An 18,557-nucleotide genomic window follows, 5' to 3' on the forward strand; every position below is an offset into this window, starting at 1 on the left:
CTCGTCTAGGCCATGATGCAGTGGCTGGAGGTTGGGAGTCGCAGCTCTGAATTATTATGTGTTTTGGATGCCTCACAAAGGAATTAAGCTTGACTCTGTGTTCCGCAGGTGGCGCTAGAGAACACCTGCTAACGATATGTTGTGTACCTGTATATATATATAATCGAAAATTTGAAGTGGATCCGATTAATTCTCTAGGAAGAATTTGTTTAAGTACCCGCCCTATAAATTAGGCTTTTTTGTGTGTCTTGGTATTATACACGTCCCACAGAAATTTTGTGCATGTAGTTTGAATGTGGCGCGTGGGCCAATTTTTAAAAATAATTTGTAGGGGGCGCTATGGGCAATGCACAAGACCCATATGACACTATGCCAATTGGGACATGTGTGCAAAGTTTTGTGAATTTTCAAGCACCTTTAGGCCGTCAAAAATTTAATTAATTTGGAGGTTTTGTGGGCACAACTGACTGCGAGGTCCAACATGGACACAACACAGGGACTGAATCTCCTAGATGCTTTGGTAGATCTTGGAACAACCCAGAGGGATTTTGGGAAAGAAAAAGGTAATTTTAGCTGTTCTGATTTTCTGCCACTGGGACCCAGGATATGCAGCTCAAGTATGAATGGATGGATGGTTGGCTAGGCTACTTGTGAAAGTCAGCTTCCCAAATGTGGTGATTTTGACAAATATGATTCTTTGCTCATCATGTTTCCGAGTAAATAATAGCTAATGTGATTTTAGCATATTACTGCTCTGTTAGGAAGGAAAACCTCTTCCCACACAGTGTTTTTTGCATGACATGAGAAAGGTCAAGTAACTGGTATGAAGTCTTGGAGTGTAATAATCTTAATTAATACCCTTTGTAGCTGTAAATAATTGGTCAATATCAAGAATGGTTCTCATCAATACTCCATTTTGCTGAGTACTCCTATCAACAAAGATCTAGTGTGATTGGTGGAAATGGCATCGGGGCATTTCTGTCATTATCAGATAATAAGCCCTGACACTTGATGTTCCTATCTTTGCAGAGTGAGCTGCCGTGAATCCTGAAAGGAGAAGTCTCCCGACAGGAGACAAGATGGCGTCCAACAACACCCTGCGCAGCTACTCCATCATCCCCTGTTTCATCTTTGTAGAGGTGAGAGGCTGCGCTTTTTGAACAAAGTGTAAAACTCATGCATATGTGCATGGATTTTAGTCCTGGTGTGTTGAATGTACATGATGGTGGTTTGTGTGTGTGTGTGCGTGTTTTGAGTGACAATTTAACCATTAGCAAATGACCTCTTCTGTTAAATAATACACTGTTAACCAGAGCGTAAAGTGTTGGAATGAGTGGAAAGCTGAATGTGTGTGTGTGTGTGTGTGTGTGTGTGTGTGTGAGAAAGAATTGTGCTACTCCTCAATATTTAATTACCATGTCAACTGAAAGTCCTTAATCAGAGAGATGTCTCAGGAGCCGTGCATTGCTCTCCCCTCTCTCTTTTTCTCTTTCACTCTCTCTCTTACACACACACACTTCTCTGAGGAAATATCCTGCATAACAGTCTCAGATGAGTTTATGCTCTCTTTCTGCCTCTTCTTTTATCTCATGCCTTCTTCTTGACTGACCTTAGTCATATTTTCTGACACCCATCATGAGACTCTTTCATGTAAATGAATATAATTGTCTATGCTATGCTGATGTGTGTCCTCCAAGATAAGTGAAATGTGATGATTTTATGTGGTAATTTCTCTCATTTGATTCATGATGTTCTACCTTGCTGCTTTTGAAGAATCCTCATGGGATATTGCCTATTTTTTGCTTCAGTACTTCTTATGTAACAATCAGATCATTGTTCTGGTCTTCTTTTCACATCTGAGACATTAACTGAAGACAGCCCCAGTTATTGATTGGCCAGATATCAATGATTTAAATGGAGCTTTGTGTCGATGATACAAGCGATGGCAAATATCTGCCTTGTTAGATTAGTTCTATTCCAATTTTCAGTTTCAGTTTCTAACTAACTCTAACTATGAGGCACTTATCCATTCTGTATACTTGCAAAAAGGAAATGGTGCACGGCGTATTCTAATTTGTGTTTTTCAGAAAAGGTCAGACGTGCTATCAACTGATGCCATATTAGAAATGTTAAAATGCTACTTTGACTCCCACGCAGCCAGACTTTAAGCTTAAGTGAGAAATGGCCACATACAGCAGCATTAACATAAAAACACAGTTGAGACAGCCACATTTGAAGCATCATCCTCCTAGAAAAAGCTTCTTTTTTAAATTGTGACACACTATTAATCATCACAAAGTTCTTCAGCTTCTGTGGAAAGTCCTTCTGTCATCATTGTACAGCAATTTACAGCTTTCAAGTGTCTTGGAAGTCAGCATGAAATGCTCAGTTGGACATTGCTAATCATGGCTGTGCAAATTGTTTAATTAGAATGTGTAACTAGAGGGGGGTTAATATATAACCGATTTATCACATCATTATAACATCCCCAGATCATCTAGGTGGTGCTAAATTCTATATTCAGGATGTTTTGTACAAGTGGATGCACAATAGCTTCTTGTTCTTCTTGTAGCAAAACAACTTTCTATCATGATTTAGAATTTGCACATCTCTTCATATCAGATTTTGATGATGAGATTTTGTGTTAAAAAACAAGCTTATTCCAGACCTCCTGCAGAATACTATATTACCAACTTTAGCTTGTTCACACCAGTTAGAGACAGTATTACCATAGCAACATTTGCATCTTCAAAGATGTTCATTGATGGTTGCCAAGCCAGTATGAAGCCAATAAGCAAGCTGCTGTTATTGGTTATTGATGGATCTCATGCAGGAGATGTGGCTGTCTTGACGATTTTATTGGAGATGAGAAAATCATTACAAGTCCGAGTAATGGCTGTTCTGTTACCTAATCACATCAATTAGGATCACTGCGGAAGATGAGGGAAAAGGAAATGTTGACGGTGTTGTTCACAATGCCTTATGAGATTAGAAAATTGCTCCCTCTTGAATAAACATTACAGTTTTACAGTTTCACCATTGTTCATATCTACTTGAATCTGTTGTTATGAGCTCAAGATGTAAACAGCAGGTAGTAAAAACAAAACGGTTCATTATGTAAGGTCTTTATACACCACTGAAAACATAGTTATGAATATTATATTGCATTTCTGTCAATAGATCCTCCTAAATATTATGCACTGGACCATTAAAGCTATTTAAGTGAATAGCTGGATTTGGAGAGTACAATATTTTTAGCAGAAAGCCTGAATTACAAACAGGGGACATGGAGTTTAAAAGACGTCAGGGTCAACTGAAAGATGCTATTGAGTTGCTTTCTGCGAAATGTACGATCCAGTGTTTTTTTTCTGGCTTAAAGTCAGGATATCTCGGCCTCTACTGCTCGATTTTGACTACTCTCTTCTCAGTCTCAATCTGTCTTTATGGAAGGACAATACTAAATGCATAAGTGCAGCCGTAAAATGGCTGAAATCAAGATTAGTAACATCCCAATATGTCTATAAGCACAATTGCCTGTACTGATCATAACAATGGAATGGATGTTCAATTCACTGAACTGTGTTTCGTTTATAATATATAATATTCATTTATAATATAGCGTTGTCACCCTGGCCTATGCTGTTAATTTTATTGGACATTCTATTGACTTTCAGTATCTAAATGAAAAGCACATGTAAGCACAAGACTTGTGGGGGGGGGTTACATGACAGTGTAAATGTCTCAATATTTAAAAAAATCTGTCACACCATGTATATTTTCTCCATGTTGCAGCAGGGCACAGGCAGAGTGCTCCTGACAGAGACACTGTAATGTAGCCCATTAAGTAGCAAGCTGTCTTTAATTTTAATTTCTCTGTTTTCACTTACTCCCCCTGTTCTTCACAGACATTTCTCAAAGGCATCCTATCTATCTCCCTGTGTCACTCTGCCTATCCCTGTTTTCTCTTTCCCTCCCTCTTTGATGTCTCTGTCACATCCTCACAGCCTCATTTCTCTCTCGCCCCTCATCTCTTACAGTTTCTCGTGCTCTTCCTTTCTCTCCACCTTCCTTATCCTCTTTTGTATTGCTTCATCTCAGTGCCCCTCTCTCTTTCTCTGCTCCTTTGTTTCTTCTTCTCTCTTTTTTTGCCCCTGTTCTCTTACTCACCTCGCCTGTCACGAACAGAGCAAGGCGGAGGGACAGTGCTGTCACATGACCCGAAACAAAGCGTCCTGATTGGAGCAGCTTGACTGTGTAGTTCAGTGCCAGAGGCTGTGTGACAGGGAGGATGTTTATTTATGGTGATTTGTTTATTTCATCATGTGACTTGTTGCTTTTCTTTCATCCGCTACCTCAAGATGATTATTTGTTGTCGCCATTTGCCATTACTTTGGGAGCGATTGTGAAAACGCAATACAGGACTATGAGATGAAAGGGAATAAAATAAGAATAGGATGAGAGGACTGGGAAAGAGTGCAACAGAAAAATGGGACACACAGGAGGAAAGAAGACATGACATGGGGTTGATGAAGAAAGTAGAATAGAGGGAAGGAAGTGAAGAATGAGAACACCTATATTCTGTACCTCCCCCCACCAGATGAGATTATGTAATACACAGAGCCCAAGGCTTTCATTAATCTAACTAGGACCACCTAGACTTTTCAGGCTTTGTGTACAAAAGTGTAAACCTGGCTGTGTACACTTTTTGCTAGTGCCTAGTAAAGTCTTTTCAAAACATCACCTGCACTGGGCTGTATGGAAATGAACCAATCGTTAGTGAAAACTCCCACTGTCACCCTTAGAGATAATTTCTTTCTTTTATCTTGCTCAATCTCCTCTACCAGTCTGGTGTAATAATGTTCTGGGCTGTCATTTTTTCAAAAGCAAGAAACCCATCCCGCAGGGAGAGATTTTGATGTTGCTCTGTCTCTCTCTTGGTTACACTGATGGAATAAGATTTTAACTGGGGGATTCTAAAAAGGGACTTTTATCTGGGGAATGGCATGTTAAATTCAGTTTTGGAACAGCACGCAGCCTAATTAAACCTGATAAGTTTGTTTGAGTTTGAATGGGAAACATGTCTGCAATCTGGGATGACAGCAGTTTCTGCAGGAGATATTCACTTAAAGCTCAGGAGAGGACAGGTAGATTGTCATATAGTGCAGAGGCTATTTTGTGTTTTGAAGGTGAGGGAATTTTGACCCACACTGATAAATAAACAAACCACTTGTATTGTTTTCTCATGTAAATCAGATTTGAAACCACCTATAACCTAAATAATTTCATTATTGTTTCATGTGATGGTGTAAAAGAGTAACAACTGCTACTGAATATTACAAACTGCATTAGACCCACTTTGGAACAACATAAAGACTGTCACTTCTTTTTTAAGATGCTGTCTTTGTTTCTTAAGAACCGTCTTTGGTATATCTGGGATTTTTCATTTAAAGGTTCAGTGTGTAAGTTTTAGTGGCGAGGGTGTCGAATTGCTAAAAAAAGTCTCTTAATGCATTCACATGCTCCTCGGGTGGTCCTATTTCCCTAGTTGTGAAGTCATTCTTCCGACTTTGGTGTGTTCATGTGCTCTTAAGTCGGAATGTGGAATCAACATGGACACTACTGCAAAGATGTGTTGAATTAGCATTATCAGAGCATATAAACAACTATGATATATCAATCTAAATTCCAAATCCAACAACAAAAAGGCTGTGAAAACATATGTTCCTCTTTTACCCCTGGCAAAATGTGTGGATATATTTAAGGCTGAAACGATCAATTAATTTGATTAATTCCATTAATTTGATTACTAAAAAGCATGGACGCAAATTGTTTACATCAACGTTTTGTTTGCACCATCAGTCACCGCTCACCCCTCCCTTTCCAAGCATGCAGGCTCTTGTGCTAAATAATACATCTGGGTCTCCATTTGTCCATTTCACGTCTCTTCTTACTTCTAATAAATCAGACGACTACTGCTACTATAACTACTACTTATTCTGCTTCTTCGTCTTGTACGTATTTGTTGTAGTGACGAAACATGCTCTGTAGAACAGTTTGAGTGCGTGGGCTACGGTAGAAACATGGCGGTGCAACATGACTGTAAACAGAAATGGCTCTTCTAAGTAGTAAAAACATAATGGTTCATTATGTAAGGTCTTTATACACCACTGAAAACATAGTCATGCATATTATATTGCAATAGATCCTCCTAAATATTACACACTGGACCATTAAAGCTATTTAATACAGTGACACAAATATAACATCTCACTATTCATCATTATATCTCATATCTCATATATCATTTATCTTATAGCTTTTTGAATATATGGAGGAAAAAATAAAAATTGTAAAAACTGTCTTCTGTGTTACTTAAAGACAAGAGTGTAACAAGTGTAATATCACGGTCTAAATCCGGGGAAGCCAGGCCAACATGCCCATTTCTGTCAGTCTTTTTTTACAGTCAGCTAACACAACATGACAGTGAAGTGAAAATCTAGGACTTGGTGTTGGATTTATATAACATTTTCCTGGTTGTTTTCATGACATGAGGAAGGAAAGGCGCGGTGGGACTGACAATCAAAAGATTTTGGAGTGAAGGAGAGAAGAGAAGAGATTGGGCGGGTTGGAGAAGGGTAGTGATAGGTTAAAATGTTATTATGATGAAATTGGCTGTGTAGAAAGTAATTACAAACATATAGCAAGGTAATGTTGTTGTCAATATCCAACAGATGCAAACATAATAATCATCACTCATTCACCACTGTTGATTGTCATAGAACTGGGCTTTTCTTTTCATAAAAATGTGCTGTCAATGCAGTAGACATATTTGGTCCATGATCAGAGAAAACTCCAATTCAGATTTCCTCATACTCAACAAACAGCTGGTCAAAGCTACAAACACTTGGCTAAACTCTGATAGCACCGCCGGGGTGACAAACACTAGGCAGCACGGTGGCCTAAGGGTTTGCACTGGGGCTTTCCAGCAAGAAGGTCCCACGTTCGAAACCCAGTTGTTCCGGCCTTTCTGTGTGGAGTTTGCATGTTCTCAGGCGCTGTACTGTGGTTGGAATGGGTTAAATGCAGAGGATGAATTTTGCTACATGTATGTGACAAATAAAGTACCTTTAAACTGGGGCAGTGTATATCTAATTCCTCATAAAAACACATATTGTATGTTTTCACGCTGTAACATTAGTATTAGTAACAGCACACTGAGCTGAGGGGGTGATAATTCTCTGTGGGTTTATCAATATGAGCTATCCCTTTAACATTACAGGCAGTCATTTGATCCAGTTTTAATTGTGAAATATTGATTAGAACAGTTTTAAGTTTGAGACAGAGTAGGGGATTTTACTTTGCTAGGGGCATACAAATAAATGATTTATAAATGCTGACAGTAGGATTTATTTTTCCCATTCCTCTAAAGTGAACACTGAAGGGACTGAGAAATGTGGCAAGTAAAAACTCAACAGAGGTAGATGGCTGCACCAAAATGCCCTGCCAGAATCTTGGGTAAAAGAGGTGAATTGTACCCTCCAAGGGAGACGGATAATGGCATGCTGCAGTAACTTTGTATAGCCATTTTACGACAGCCAGTCTTGTCAGCCTGCCCTTCACACAGCTAATGCAGCATGACGCTGGCTGGGGAGTGAATATAATGAAGCCGCAAGTTATGCTTTACAGAGAAAGGGACACTTGTCCAGGTGTAGAACTGTCACACAAAAGTCAGCTCATGAGTCACAGAAATGGCTACCAGTATCCAGGGATTACACTGCACCCCTATTTTCTTTTCAATAGTGTTGTTGGCACACTTCAACATCTTTATCAAAAGGTTAGCGACTGCAGGACAAGAGAGGAGAAGAGTAAGATCAGGCTGAACAAAATGAAATTGCTTGTCTCTCATGGTCTTCTTTTAGTAATTTGCCACAGCTGGTTGACTCTCATGTCTAATAGCTCAGTGATTGTTTATGGTACGGTCTGTGTGATTTATAATGGGGAGAAGTAGAAGGAGGTAGAATGTGATTCCGATGATTGTAGAAGGAAAGAAATGGTCCAAGGACATCTTGATCTTTCCAGCCAGCTCAATGTTTCGTACCAGCAACCTTAACATTTCATTCTACTGCTGAAACCAGGCTGGTGAACGAACACAAATGTGGTTTCTGTTGTGACTGAACTTGAGGCAAGCTTTGGTCTTTTTTCCAAATACAAATAAAGTGAAGGTCAAAGTAAAATGAAATCTCAGTAATAATAATAAAAGTTCAACAAGTGTACTGTAGTTTGCTCCCCTCTTATTAATCTGCCCTTTTCAGGCATTTTCTTGTAAACCTGCATCCTCAGGTATGTGATCCCACAAGGTATTACGTGGCATTTCTGCAAGCGAAGGAATTTACATATTTTCAAAGGAGACCTGTGAATAATGTTTTAGCCGATTACCCTTCCGGAATGTGTTTTTGGAACAACATGAAATCAGGAAATGATCCCATATCTGTCTGTCTCTGTGTTTCGGATGCTGGGTGGTGACAAGCTACTTTCAGGAGCTGGAGGATTATTTGTCTTTTTTTTTTACAATATGTAAATGTAGTTTCTGATCATGTGACTGCTGCACTTTGCTGTTTGCCTTTAGTTATGAGTAGTAGCAGAACCAGGTTGTAGGGTGTGCAGCCAACTATTATGGTCCGTCATGTCTGTAGCATGCAATAAATATTGCTAACTAGCTTAATGTTATCTGAAATGTTGGCAGAGAAACTGATAAACCACACACCCTGCAGAACACACACAAACACACACACCTAGACATCTCCGCATGGCCATCTGTCACAGGACTAGGTCTGCCAGCATTTCTCTCCTGTCCTCTGTAAACACAGTTGCTTTCTTGCCTTCCCTGTCAGAACCCCACTGGCCATATTGTCCAGTCTGCTTCACACTTCGTGTATATTTTACAGTAGATAAAATTAGTTTGCATGAAACAACAGTTAGTTCTGGTCAGCTAGTTTGATTGGACAGTATTGCTCAGCTCAATCTCAGTATTGCTGAGTTTAGTAAATCAGCTCTTGTGTGTTTTACTGTAGTGTCTGACCTAGGAATGCCAGGAGCTGTTTACTGTGTGCAGCTGCAAAATGAATGTGTTTGAGGAATCATATACAGGTCAGTGTGTACTGCAGCATACGACAAATTAAAAAGTGCCATAATAGCTTAAATGTGGTGGCTTTCACTAGGGATGGGGTTCGTAAATTTTTATTGATATTGATACCCTTATTGAGACTACCACTATTGATACTTTAGTATTATTTGGTGACAGTTATTTGGTAAGACCAGACCCAACAGGCATGACGTAGGCTTGCACGGTATGAGGAAAATATTCAATGTTCTATAACATTGTTATATATTGAGATAATACAGTATATGACTTGCTATAAATAAACACATATTGAAGTGTGCATATTAACTGCCTGGTTGTTTTTAAATAAATTATAGGATTAGAATTTAATATTTTAAACAGCTTTATACAGCTAAATATTTCTAGTGCAGCAAGATTAATGTTTACAACAGTAACGTCACTATATGAAGCAAATATGTGACATCACAACACTGAGTGACGTTCAGAAAGAATAAAAAAAAACTCAGGCGTCAGTCCGCAGCTTCTCACTGCCTGCCAGTAATGTTACCTGGTAGAAGGAGGAGCGGCTGGTTTGTATCACCCTGCAGCTGAGTTTACAACAATTTGCCAAATTTTAAGACTACAGACCAGTCTGTGCTCCAGACAGACAGCTTTCAATTTGGCTTGTTTGTAACATTTGGCTAATTGCCAAACTAATGTTAGCTGTGCTTGCGTAATACAGGATGAGAGACTGAGGACAGAGATGATTAAATTAACCCTTTCTACATGTTTACCTTACAGACAGGTGTATTGATAAATTATTGTCTTTTTACTCCCGAAGGTTTTATTGCACATACTTACAGTAACAAGCGTAGCTGACAGCAACTCCAGTAGTTTGGAACTAACTTAACTTGTGTGTGTGTATGTAGGAGCCGACAGAGAGCAGGTAGACGCTGCAGCCTGATGATAAACAGTCCCGGGCCCGTTTAATACCGTGTTTTGTTGTAATCATTGCAAACATTAGCTTTCTTATCCATTGCGTTTAAACATAAATCAGATTTGACCCTCGAGACATAACGTTACATTATAGGACCCGCTAGTCTCGATAGCAGTATCGATAAGCTCAGACCTTATTGATTTTCGGGTTTTGAGAAATCTTGGAACAGGGTCCGTTTAGAAGGGCCAATGACTATCCACTGTGAAAAGTTTCTCTTCCAAACAACTCCCCCTTATCTTATGACTCTGTTCCTTTCCGAGAGCTGGCTCTCTCAGCTCCCAAATGGCTCTTCATTTAGGACCACTTCTGCTTACATTAGAATCAGCTTTATTGTCATTATGCAGAGTATGGAGAGCTAATGAAATTCAGTTAGCGTCTAACCAGAAGTACAGAAATATAGTGTTTTTTTCGGATAATTGCAATTATGCTATATCTTAAATATTAAATATTATATATTGAAAATGTTTAGAAGAGAAGTGGATAGAGTTGGAGAATGGAGAGTGCAAATGTATGGATATACGTACAGTATGAACAGCAATCTATGCATATGGTATGTATGCCGAATATAACAACGTATACACATTAGGTTACAATTAGTTAATGCACAGTAACATTATTAAACAGTGTAGGGGTTTGGTCTAAAAATAAATAAATATGCAAGATTCTTTATCAGCAAAACATTGAAATATTTTCTTTTAGTGATGGTTAAAAAGTGGGATGAAAATTAACGAGTGGGAGACTTTGGTCTCCCACTCGTTAATTGTCTACTTACCAGCGGCAGCGATACTATGACAAGCTATTTTAAATAATTTCAAGTAGGAGAATCCACTCGTCAGGCGCATCTCACTCTCTGCAGTTTCCACGCACGAGGGTGTGCGTGCCAAATATGACATCCAGACTTTTGTCAAATGAGAATAGAAAAGTTGGGTCTGTTTTAGGGTGGTCACAGTCTCTAGACCTATAGACAGTGTTTCTGATACTAGTTTTTTTCAGTTTTTATCTTCAATGAATCTTCTACACCCATGCACCACTTATATGCATTAAGAAGCTACTCTTTGTCTTTAACTTTCATAAAAAAGGAGCTTTACACACATATCATATCAGAGTTAATGATAATGTGTTATACATTTTGTGATCTTGATTTGCGTGTGTACACTGGTCACTTAGGTTGGAAGGGTTTTAAATCTAGTTCATGTAAATTTTAGCACGCCGTACTCAGCTTTACTCATATAAAACGTAATTTCCCAACAACAAAACATGTGGCTAGTGAAAAGGCTGCGTGGTTAGTAACTTTGGAAAAACACTAGCCACAGTGGCTGGTGAGCAAAAAAGTTAATGTCAAGCTTACATACATTAACCATAATTGAAGTAAATTATTTTTGTTAACCTAATAATACCTACTGCACAACATGCTATCTGTGGTTTTCTTTACCCAGGATCACTGGGTAACATGTATGCTGATTTACACTTTTTGTATAATTTACATTTCAACAACGTGTCAATAATAATAAAAAAGCTTTCCGTACAAGTTTGATTTGATGTACTTAATAAATCGACAGTTGAAGAATGGTTTTAACATAAGCATAAGCAAAGTTCCAGGCTTCCAAGTAAACAAAGAATAATGACAAACAGATGTGGGTTAGTGTAACACAGTAAGCTCTCTTGGAATTAGCCCTGAACTGTAATCAGTCTGAGATGGAGCTGGTGAAGTGTCATCTCAGTTTGTAGTCAGCAAACTTATTAGTGAAGTAACTGATGCTAATGTTAATTTATATATATCTCATTGATTTGTTGCCCTGGTTGTATTTCTGAATAGCCTTATAAATCTGCTTTAAAGGTTGTACTGTTTGTTTAAAAGTACACAACTCATAGTCAAAAAGACTAGAGGTCAAAATGACCTCAAAAAGAGGTCAAAATGTTATGGATCCACAGCTAGAAACAACAAATCAGCTAAGGATATTTTATTAAACATGGGGTCCCAATGCCCTCGTCCATTGTGGGACCTAGAATTTGTTGCTTTGCTTTCAGTCATAAGAGACAGCTCAGGCCATATTGTTTTAGTTCAACGGGGCTCTAACCTTATTTACCTGGCTTGCACTCATTTTGTCAACTTGGTTTGGCGACCAGATTTTCAGGCTGGGTTGTAGCTGTCGCAACAGACATGTTCAGTTCCATTCCGTTCAGTGTGCTTTATTGGCATGAATGTTTAATTTAAACAATGTTGCCAAAGCAGTTTGCAACAAAATCAGTCATAATCACTGTTCTAGTTGGCTTAACATCTCTTTTTTTTTTTCTTTTAAAGTAAACAGCAGATTGCGGAATATATGTATTTCTTGGCATTTTGTTGTCCTCCTTTTGAAGCAATGCTGATCTTTCTGCAGTTGCACAATGACACCTGGTGTTGGAGAGAAGTATTACAAATGTCTGGCTTGACCACATTTTACCGTTTTTCTCAATTGCTTAAACACATTTCTTGAAATGATGCCTCTTTTTGTTGAAACTAAACACAAATCCACAGCTTCTCACCCAATTCCCCAAACATCCTATTTTCACGTCAAAATGACCGTCAAAAAAACCCCATTCAATCTTGCTGAAAAACCAAACTTTGCCCTCAGCAAACCCTTATAAACACACATAACAACACAGTCTTACACACTGGTGAGATAAATTCAAAACAATACTACAAAAACTGGTTATTAGTAATGTTGCTTGTGGTTCTCCCCTTCAGAAACCTTTTCACATAACAAAAGAAATAACTAATGTAAACATTTGCAAATTTTTTATTCCTTAATGTGCTGTACAGTTCAACACACCAAACAACAAATTATTCTGCCCGAACATCCTGTCTTTGGTCTGGGACAGGCCAGAGATTCTTGTTCTCCACCTCCTACTTCTCTCCCTACTCCTCCTCCGTTTCCCACCTCCTCCTCCCTGCTCCTCTGCCCTCCTCCTGCTCCACCTCCTCCTACTCTTCATCTTACTCCTTTCCCATCTCCTCCTCCAACTCCTACTGTTCCTCTTCCTTCACCTCTTACTCCTCTCCATACTGCTCCTCCTCCTCCTCCTCCTCCTCCTCATCTTCCTCTGTCCCCTCTCTGGTGTCCTCTACCTCTGCCTTCAGATTTCTCTGGATCCATTGTTCCAAAACTGAATGAACAGACTCTGGCCCTTTTATCTATCTATTGAAGCTTCTGATTGGTGTGTTTTCAATTTTGACTGTTTGTGTTTCCACCTGGGTAGTTGTGTGCTAATTGAACTCAACCTATGCAGTGAAAATATTGAATGTTAGTGTTTTCTCAATGACCGCATGGTGTAGGCAATGAGAAATGAAGGGATTTGTGTGTAGAGGTTAGAGAAATGGGTGTACTTTTAGAAAAATGGAGTTATGGTTTTGAAATTTTTGTTCAAAAGCCTGCTTATAGTGTTCAAGCAATTGAGAAAAACTGTAAGAATCAGGTACCATTCATGATAGTGCTATCACTACTTTATGATGTTTCAAATACGAACATTCAGCAGATTGCAGTTTTTCAGCATACAAATGTGAAAAAATGAGACGTGAAGACCAGTCTTATTTATTTGTAATGATCTGCTTCATTCCATCAATCAGTAAAACTTCTTATCATTCTGTTCTTTCTTTTTCTTTCATATTTCACATTTTCACCGTCCCCATAGGGAGCTGAGTATCCATTGTTCTACTACTCTATTGTTACTTTTATGTGACTAATATTTCCATTAATTGGCAATACTTTTGCCTGACTAAGAAATCCTACTCCTACTACCAGTTCCGGTGACGTGGCACGGCCTTTCTTCTATCTGGCAAACATCTCACCACTTTCCTTTGATATAAAACAACCAAGCATAGTGCCAGCAGGTTGGCTACATTGGCGTCAGTATCGGCACATTAGTGGCTGAATGACATAAATGCAGCTGGTTTTTCTTTTTTAATTTGAACATTAAAAGACTTGCTTGGCAATGTCTTACATTTTCTATTCCAGTGTGTATATATATATATATATATATATATATATATATATAAAGAACAAAATTGCCTGCAGCCGATTCTAGAAAGAGAGCGAAAAGAGGCCAGAGACAAAAGATGATGTTAGAGGGATAAAAGGATGAGGGGGTGAGGGAGGAGAGGAGGTGGTAAGTGATGGTGGTGCTGGGGTGCTTGTAAACGAGAGAGAGAGAGAGAGAGAGAGGAAAAGAAATGTTTTTAGGGGATTTATGCGGTTGTTTTTTTATTAAAACCTATTTGATACGTCACATCTGCGAGACGAGTGGATTGATGTTCAGGGATCAGCCTCAAAACAACTTGTTAAATAAGGAAATCGACTTCTTATCCGCTGAAATCAATCTGAATCAAGGAGGATAGCCTGCAGTGCACTGGATATACAACTAACACGTCCCTCTTTCCCCCTTCTCATTCTTCTTCTTCTTCTCCTATTTTTCAACTTTCTCTACTCTCTGGCTCTGTCTCGCTCCAACATGTTTTTCTTCCAGCTTGTCATCATGTCCGGCACGGTGTTGTTGGCCTACTACATGGAGTGCACGGACCTGTTCAGCGTGCACGTGCAGGGTTTCTTCTGTAATGACGCGGAGCTGATGAAGCCGTACCCCGGCACAGAGGAGTCCAGCTTCATCCCCCCTCTCATCCTGTACTGCGTGGTGGCTGCTACTCCCACTGCTATAGTGAGTACAAACCCATTTTATGTGTTGAAAAAGGAGGTTGCGCTTCAACAGTGTGATTTTCGGTGGAGTGCTAAAACCAATATCCAGTGGGCACATTCCAAAAAATATGATAAGGTAGCACCTCGCTTATTTTCAAGTCAAGGAAGACAAAATACTCACATTTAACTTGTTTAATTGGCACAAATCACAATAGAAAAACGCAATGAAAAATATACAATTAAATCAGATTTAACGTGTATTTCACTGCACTGTTTAAATCCGGCGACTTCTTAAAATATTAGGCCACAATCTGGAGTGTAAACAGCAGTAATCACATGTGGCATGAATGGGTTTATTCTCTCAGCCTTCCTGCTTTTCTCTGAAAGAGCAATCATTTGTTCACTGCTTACAGCGTTCTACATTTGAAACTAGAACCACCAAAAATGATATGTAACTATGAAATAATCACTACTCCACTAAATATCATATTGTGGCCAGTCTTCATTTAGGCTACATATAACCAGTGTTGGGCAATTGGTTACTCAGAAATTGTAATATATTACTAGTTACTTACTACTCCTTAAAAAAGTAATGTTATTACTTTACTTATTACTGGGTGATAGGGCTGGGGCGATACGTCAACGTAATCGACGTAATCGATTACGTAAATACGTCGACGCGCATTAGGTACGCATCGCTGCATCCGATGTGGGAGCAGCACAGCTGCTGTCCACGAATACGAGAAGCAGCACGAACATGTGAAACGAAAGTAGCCCGCAGCAGTTTTGTCTAGATGGCAGCGCCGCAAATCGTGTTAACTTTCTGTCGCCACACAAGCACGGCACATCATCAGCACGAGGACACGTAGTATTTCTTCATTGCCTTCATGTTAAAAGTAATTTCTGCCCGCTGCTGTCAGGGTAACGTAACGTTACACTGCAAGTCATGTAATGATAGGCTGTTTCATATTTTCTGTTTATTTAAAACAGCTGATCTAATTACAGACAATTGTCAATATGTCTATATTTTTTTGTTCATAGTGTGTATATTAGTGTTGTCTATTCTGTAGTTTGTGTCTGATATTATTTTATTATTGTGTTATTGTATTATTGTATAAGTAAGCACATCCTGAGCATTGTACAATCCTGAGTCAAATTCCTCGTATGTGTACACATACCTGGTAATAAAACTGATTCTGATCCTGATCTGTGACTGTCTGGACAGTCGGTGAGTCCTTTCAGGTGTTCACTGATGCAGAAATACATTTTATTATCATACTGCATTACTTAATATTCAAATTAATCCATGTCAGAAACATTTAAAGTTTTAAGTAAAGTAGCCTAATTAATGTCCGTTATTGTTATTATCACAACATCAGTGACGTGGAAATTGGATTAATTTTGTGCAGCGGTGTTCACGAGAGAGAGGGAGAGAGAGAGAGAGAGAAAGAGGGAGCGAGCTGAGCCAGGAGGTGCTGCTTGAATATATGCTCCTCAATGCAGCAAAAAAATTATTTTAAATATGCCTGGTAAAAAATTTGGAAAATCAGTATGTGGCGGTCAGCATTGATAATTGTCCAAATTATTGGCTAATTATGGGAAACACTGCTTTCACTACCCCTCCTTCCCCATTCACCCCCAAACAAAGCAGTCTCCCCTGACTTTTTAGCTTATATCATATCCATAACAGCAGCAAGGAGTGTGTTTACAGAGCATATAGCCTAGGCCTAACGTTTCTTAACACCACCGGCTGAAATGAAAAAATAAAGCAAGTAAATCCTGACTTTTAAACAGCGGTTTTTCTGCACATGTAGTCTGTTTATAAGAGCAGTATTCAGTAGTTACAAAACGCTACGTTAACGCTTAAAGCTGTGGAAAGAACGCCTCTCTCCCTCATTCGCCTTTCTTCCTTTAGTGCTTGGCTATCAGCGGACATTAACAACAAAGTCCGGTGCCGCTGAGCTGCCGCACAGTCGTGGATTTACGTCAAAGATGGTGTGTTCAGTAACGAGTAACGCAGCGTTACTTGCCTTAGTAACTAGTAATAATATTACCGTTTTAGAAAAGTAATTAGCCGGTCGACATGCATATATTTACTGACTTAGGTTCAGGCACTAACTAATGCCATGGTTGAGGTTAGGGAAGTTGCCTCGGGGGTCTGTCAACTCCTTAAACAAAAACATCGCTAGCTAGATAGCTAGCGGCCTGGATCTCATACACACGTACCTGGGGGCGTCCACTGTCCACGCAAAATCGCCGTTTTGCCTACAATATACACGGCTTTTCCAAAGCATGTATATGTGACGCATGAGAACAGGCACAGTGTTGAATTATATGCGTTCAATAAACAGGCCATCTATGCAGAATATAAATTTGGTCATACATCTTATCTGTCTGTAACCTACTGCAGTTATCCCTCTATCTTTGGAAAAGTCCACTCTCTCTACCAAAATATGGGAGAAAATGTCACAGCAAACTGTGTTTCCTGCTCTCTGTTGTTTCACCATTCATCCACCTTTCATTCAGTTCTGCTGGATCGGTGTAACTTCTTTAACATTAACAGGAAGTCAAGTGTCAGTTGGCTCAGTGCTTGTAGTTATAATGTAGCTCCTGTTGTCCTTTCACATCTGTCGTTAAATAGAAAAAAATCCCATAGACAATGTTGCTAAATCCATACTACATACTAATTTTAAGCTTAGTATGTTAGGTTTCAGTATGTTGTGTATTCACATTGGAAAAGGGACTAAAGAAAGCATACTAGTATACATACTAATATTGTTATAGCAGGAAAAGTACAAGTGTAATCAATATTGTTAACATGGCTCTGTGTCATGTAAGGTTCAGCTGTGTCAGTGAGCCGGCATAGAGGAGTGCAGCCCTCATTAATGTTATTAATTACACACCAGCATTGCCTGCTGTTTGACATCACAAAGTATCCTTTATGAAAATGGTCTATTAGAGATCTTTATCACAAAACACACGTAATAACCAAATCATATAAAAGTTTAAACTTGTCCAAGCTGCTCATTTGTAAAGCTGAGTCACAGTAATAGATGTATGTATTCAGACGCCCCATGCAGGAGTTGCGACATGCAGCCACAAGGTGTCAGTTTTGCTCCATGACTCCAACCCAGCACACCAGCCCAGGCTTCATATGTGTCTGGTCCCCCGGGGTCGCTTCATTATTAAACCCTTGTCAATTATTTTCTGAACACCTCCTGAAGAGTGTTTGCGTGTGTCTGTTAAATAATTTGAGTTTGAAATGGACCATATGTGGAAAGGGGATGATGGAATCCCAGAATCCAGACAGATTCTGGTTCAGTGTGTTTCACGTAGCTGACACATGCCTCAGTATGTTTTCATCATGCAGTGCATAGGTGTCAAGGGCTGCAGTGGTGCAATGGGTTAGCTCTAAATGATTCTTTAAAAAAAAAAATCTGCTTCGGCTTTGACTTTAGTGCACTTCATCTGGAGAGTCCGGTGTGAAAAAGAAAATACTGTGGTGACAAGATAACTACAAATACTGTATTTGTTGTATGCTAAACAGTTAAAGTGGTTTCATGTCAGCTAAATAATTCACTGCTAATTTAAATTACTGGAGCGCACCATGTTTGTTCTTATTGTCATTATCATTATTATCAAATTTGTGCAACAACAATAATATACAATAATTACAAAAATTAGCATTTATGGGTTGTAGCTATTTACCCATGTTATCAAAACCACCATATCCACCATGTAGTGTAGCTATCAGACATTTCAACTAAAACAGTAAGAATTTTCATAGTCT

The 18,557-nt window shown here is 39.0% G+C and overlaps 1 protein-coding gene across 3 annotated transcripts in view; it reads left to right on the plus strand.

Moving 5' to 3' along the window:
- plppr1 (phospholipid phosphatase related 1) overlaps positions 1–18,557 on the plus strand; it is a 55,575-nt gene that overhangs the window by 19,450 nt on the left and 17,568 nt on the right. For all 3 annotated transcript variants that reach the window (XM_038734614.1, XM_038734616.1, XM_038734615.1), the window contains exons 2-3: positions 1,030–1,139; positions 14,601–14,789. In XM_038734614.1, the coding sequence (XP_038590542.1) occupies positions 1,080–1,139; positions 14,601–14,789 (249 nt within the window). In that variant the 5' untranslated portion in view covers positions 1,030–1,079. The remainder of the gene's footprint in view (positions 1–1,029; positions 1,140–14,600; positions 14,790–18,557) is intronic.

Source organism: Micropterus salmoides, unplaced genomic scaffold (assembly GCF_014851395.1).
Source record: "Micropterus salmoides isolate LMB-PRFRI ecotype aquatic unplaced genomic scaffold, ASM1485139v1 Ms_hic_scaffold_20, whole genome shotgun sequence".
NCBI lineage: Eukaryota > Metazoa > Chordata > Actinopteri > Centrarchiformes > Centrarchidae > Micropterus > Micropterus salmoides.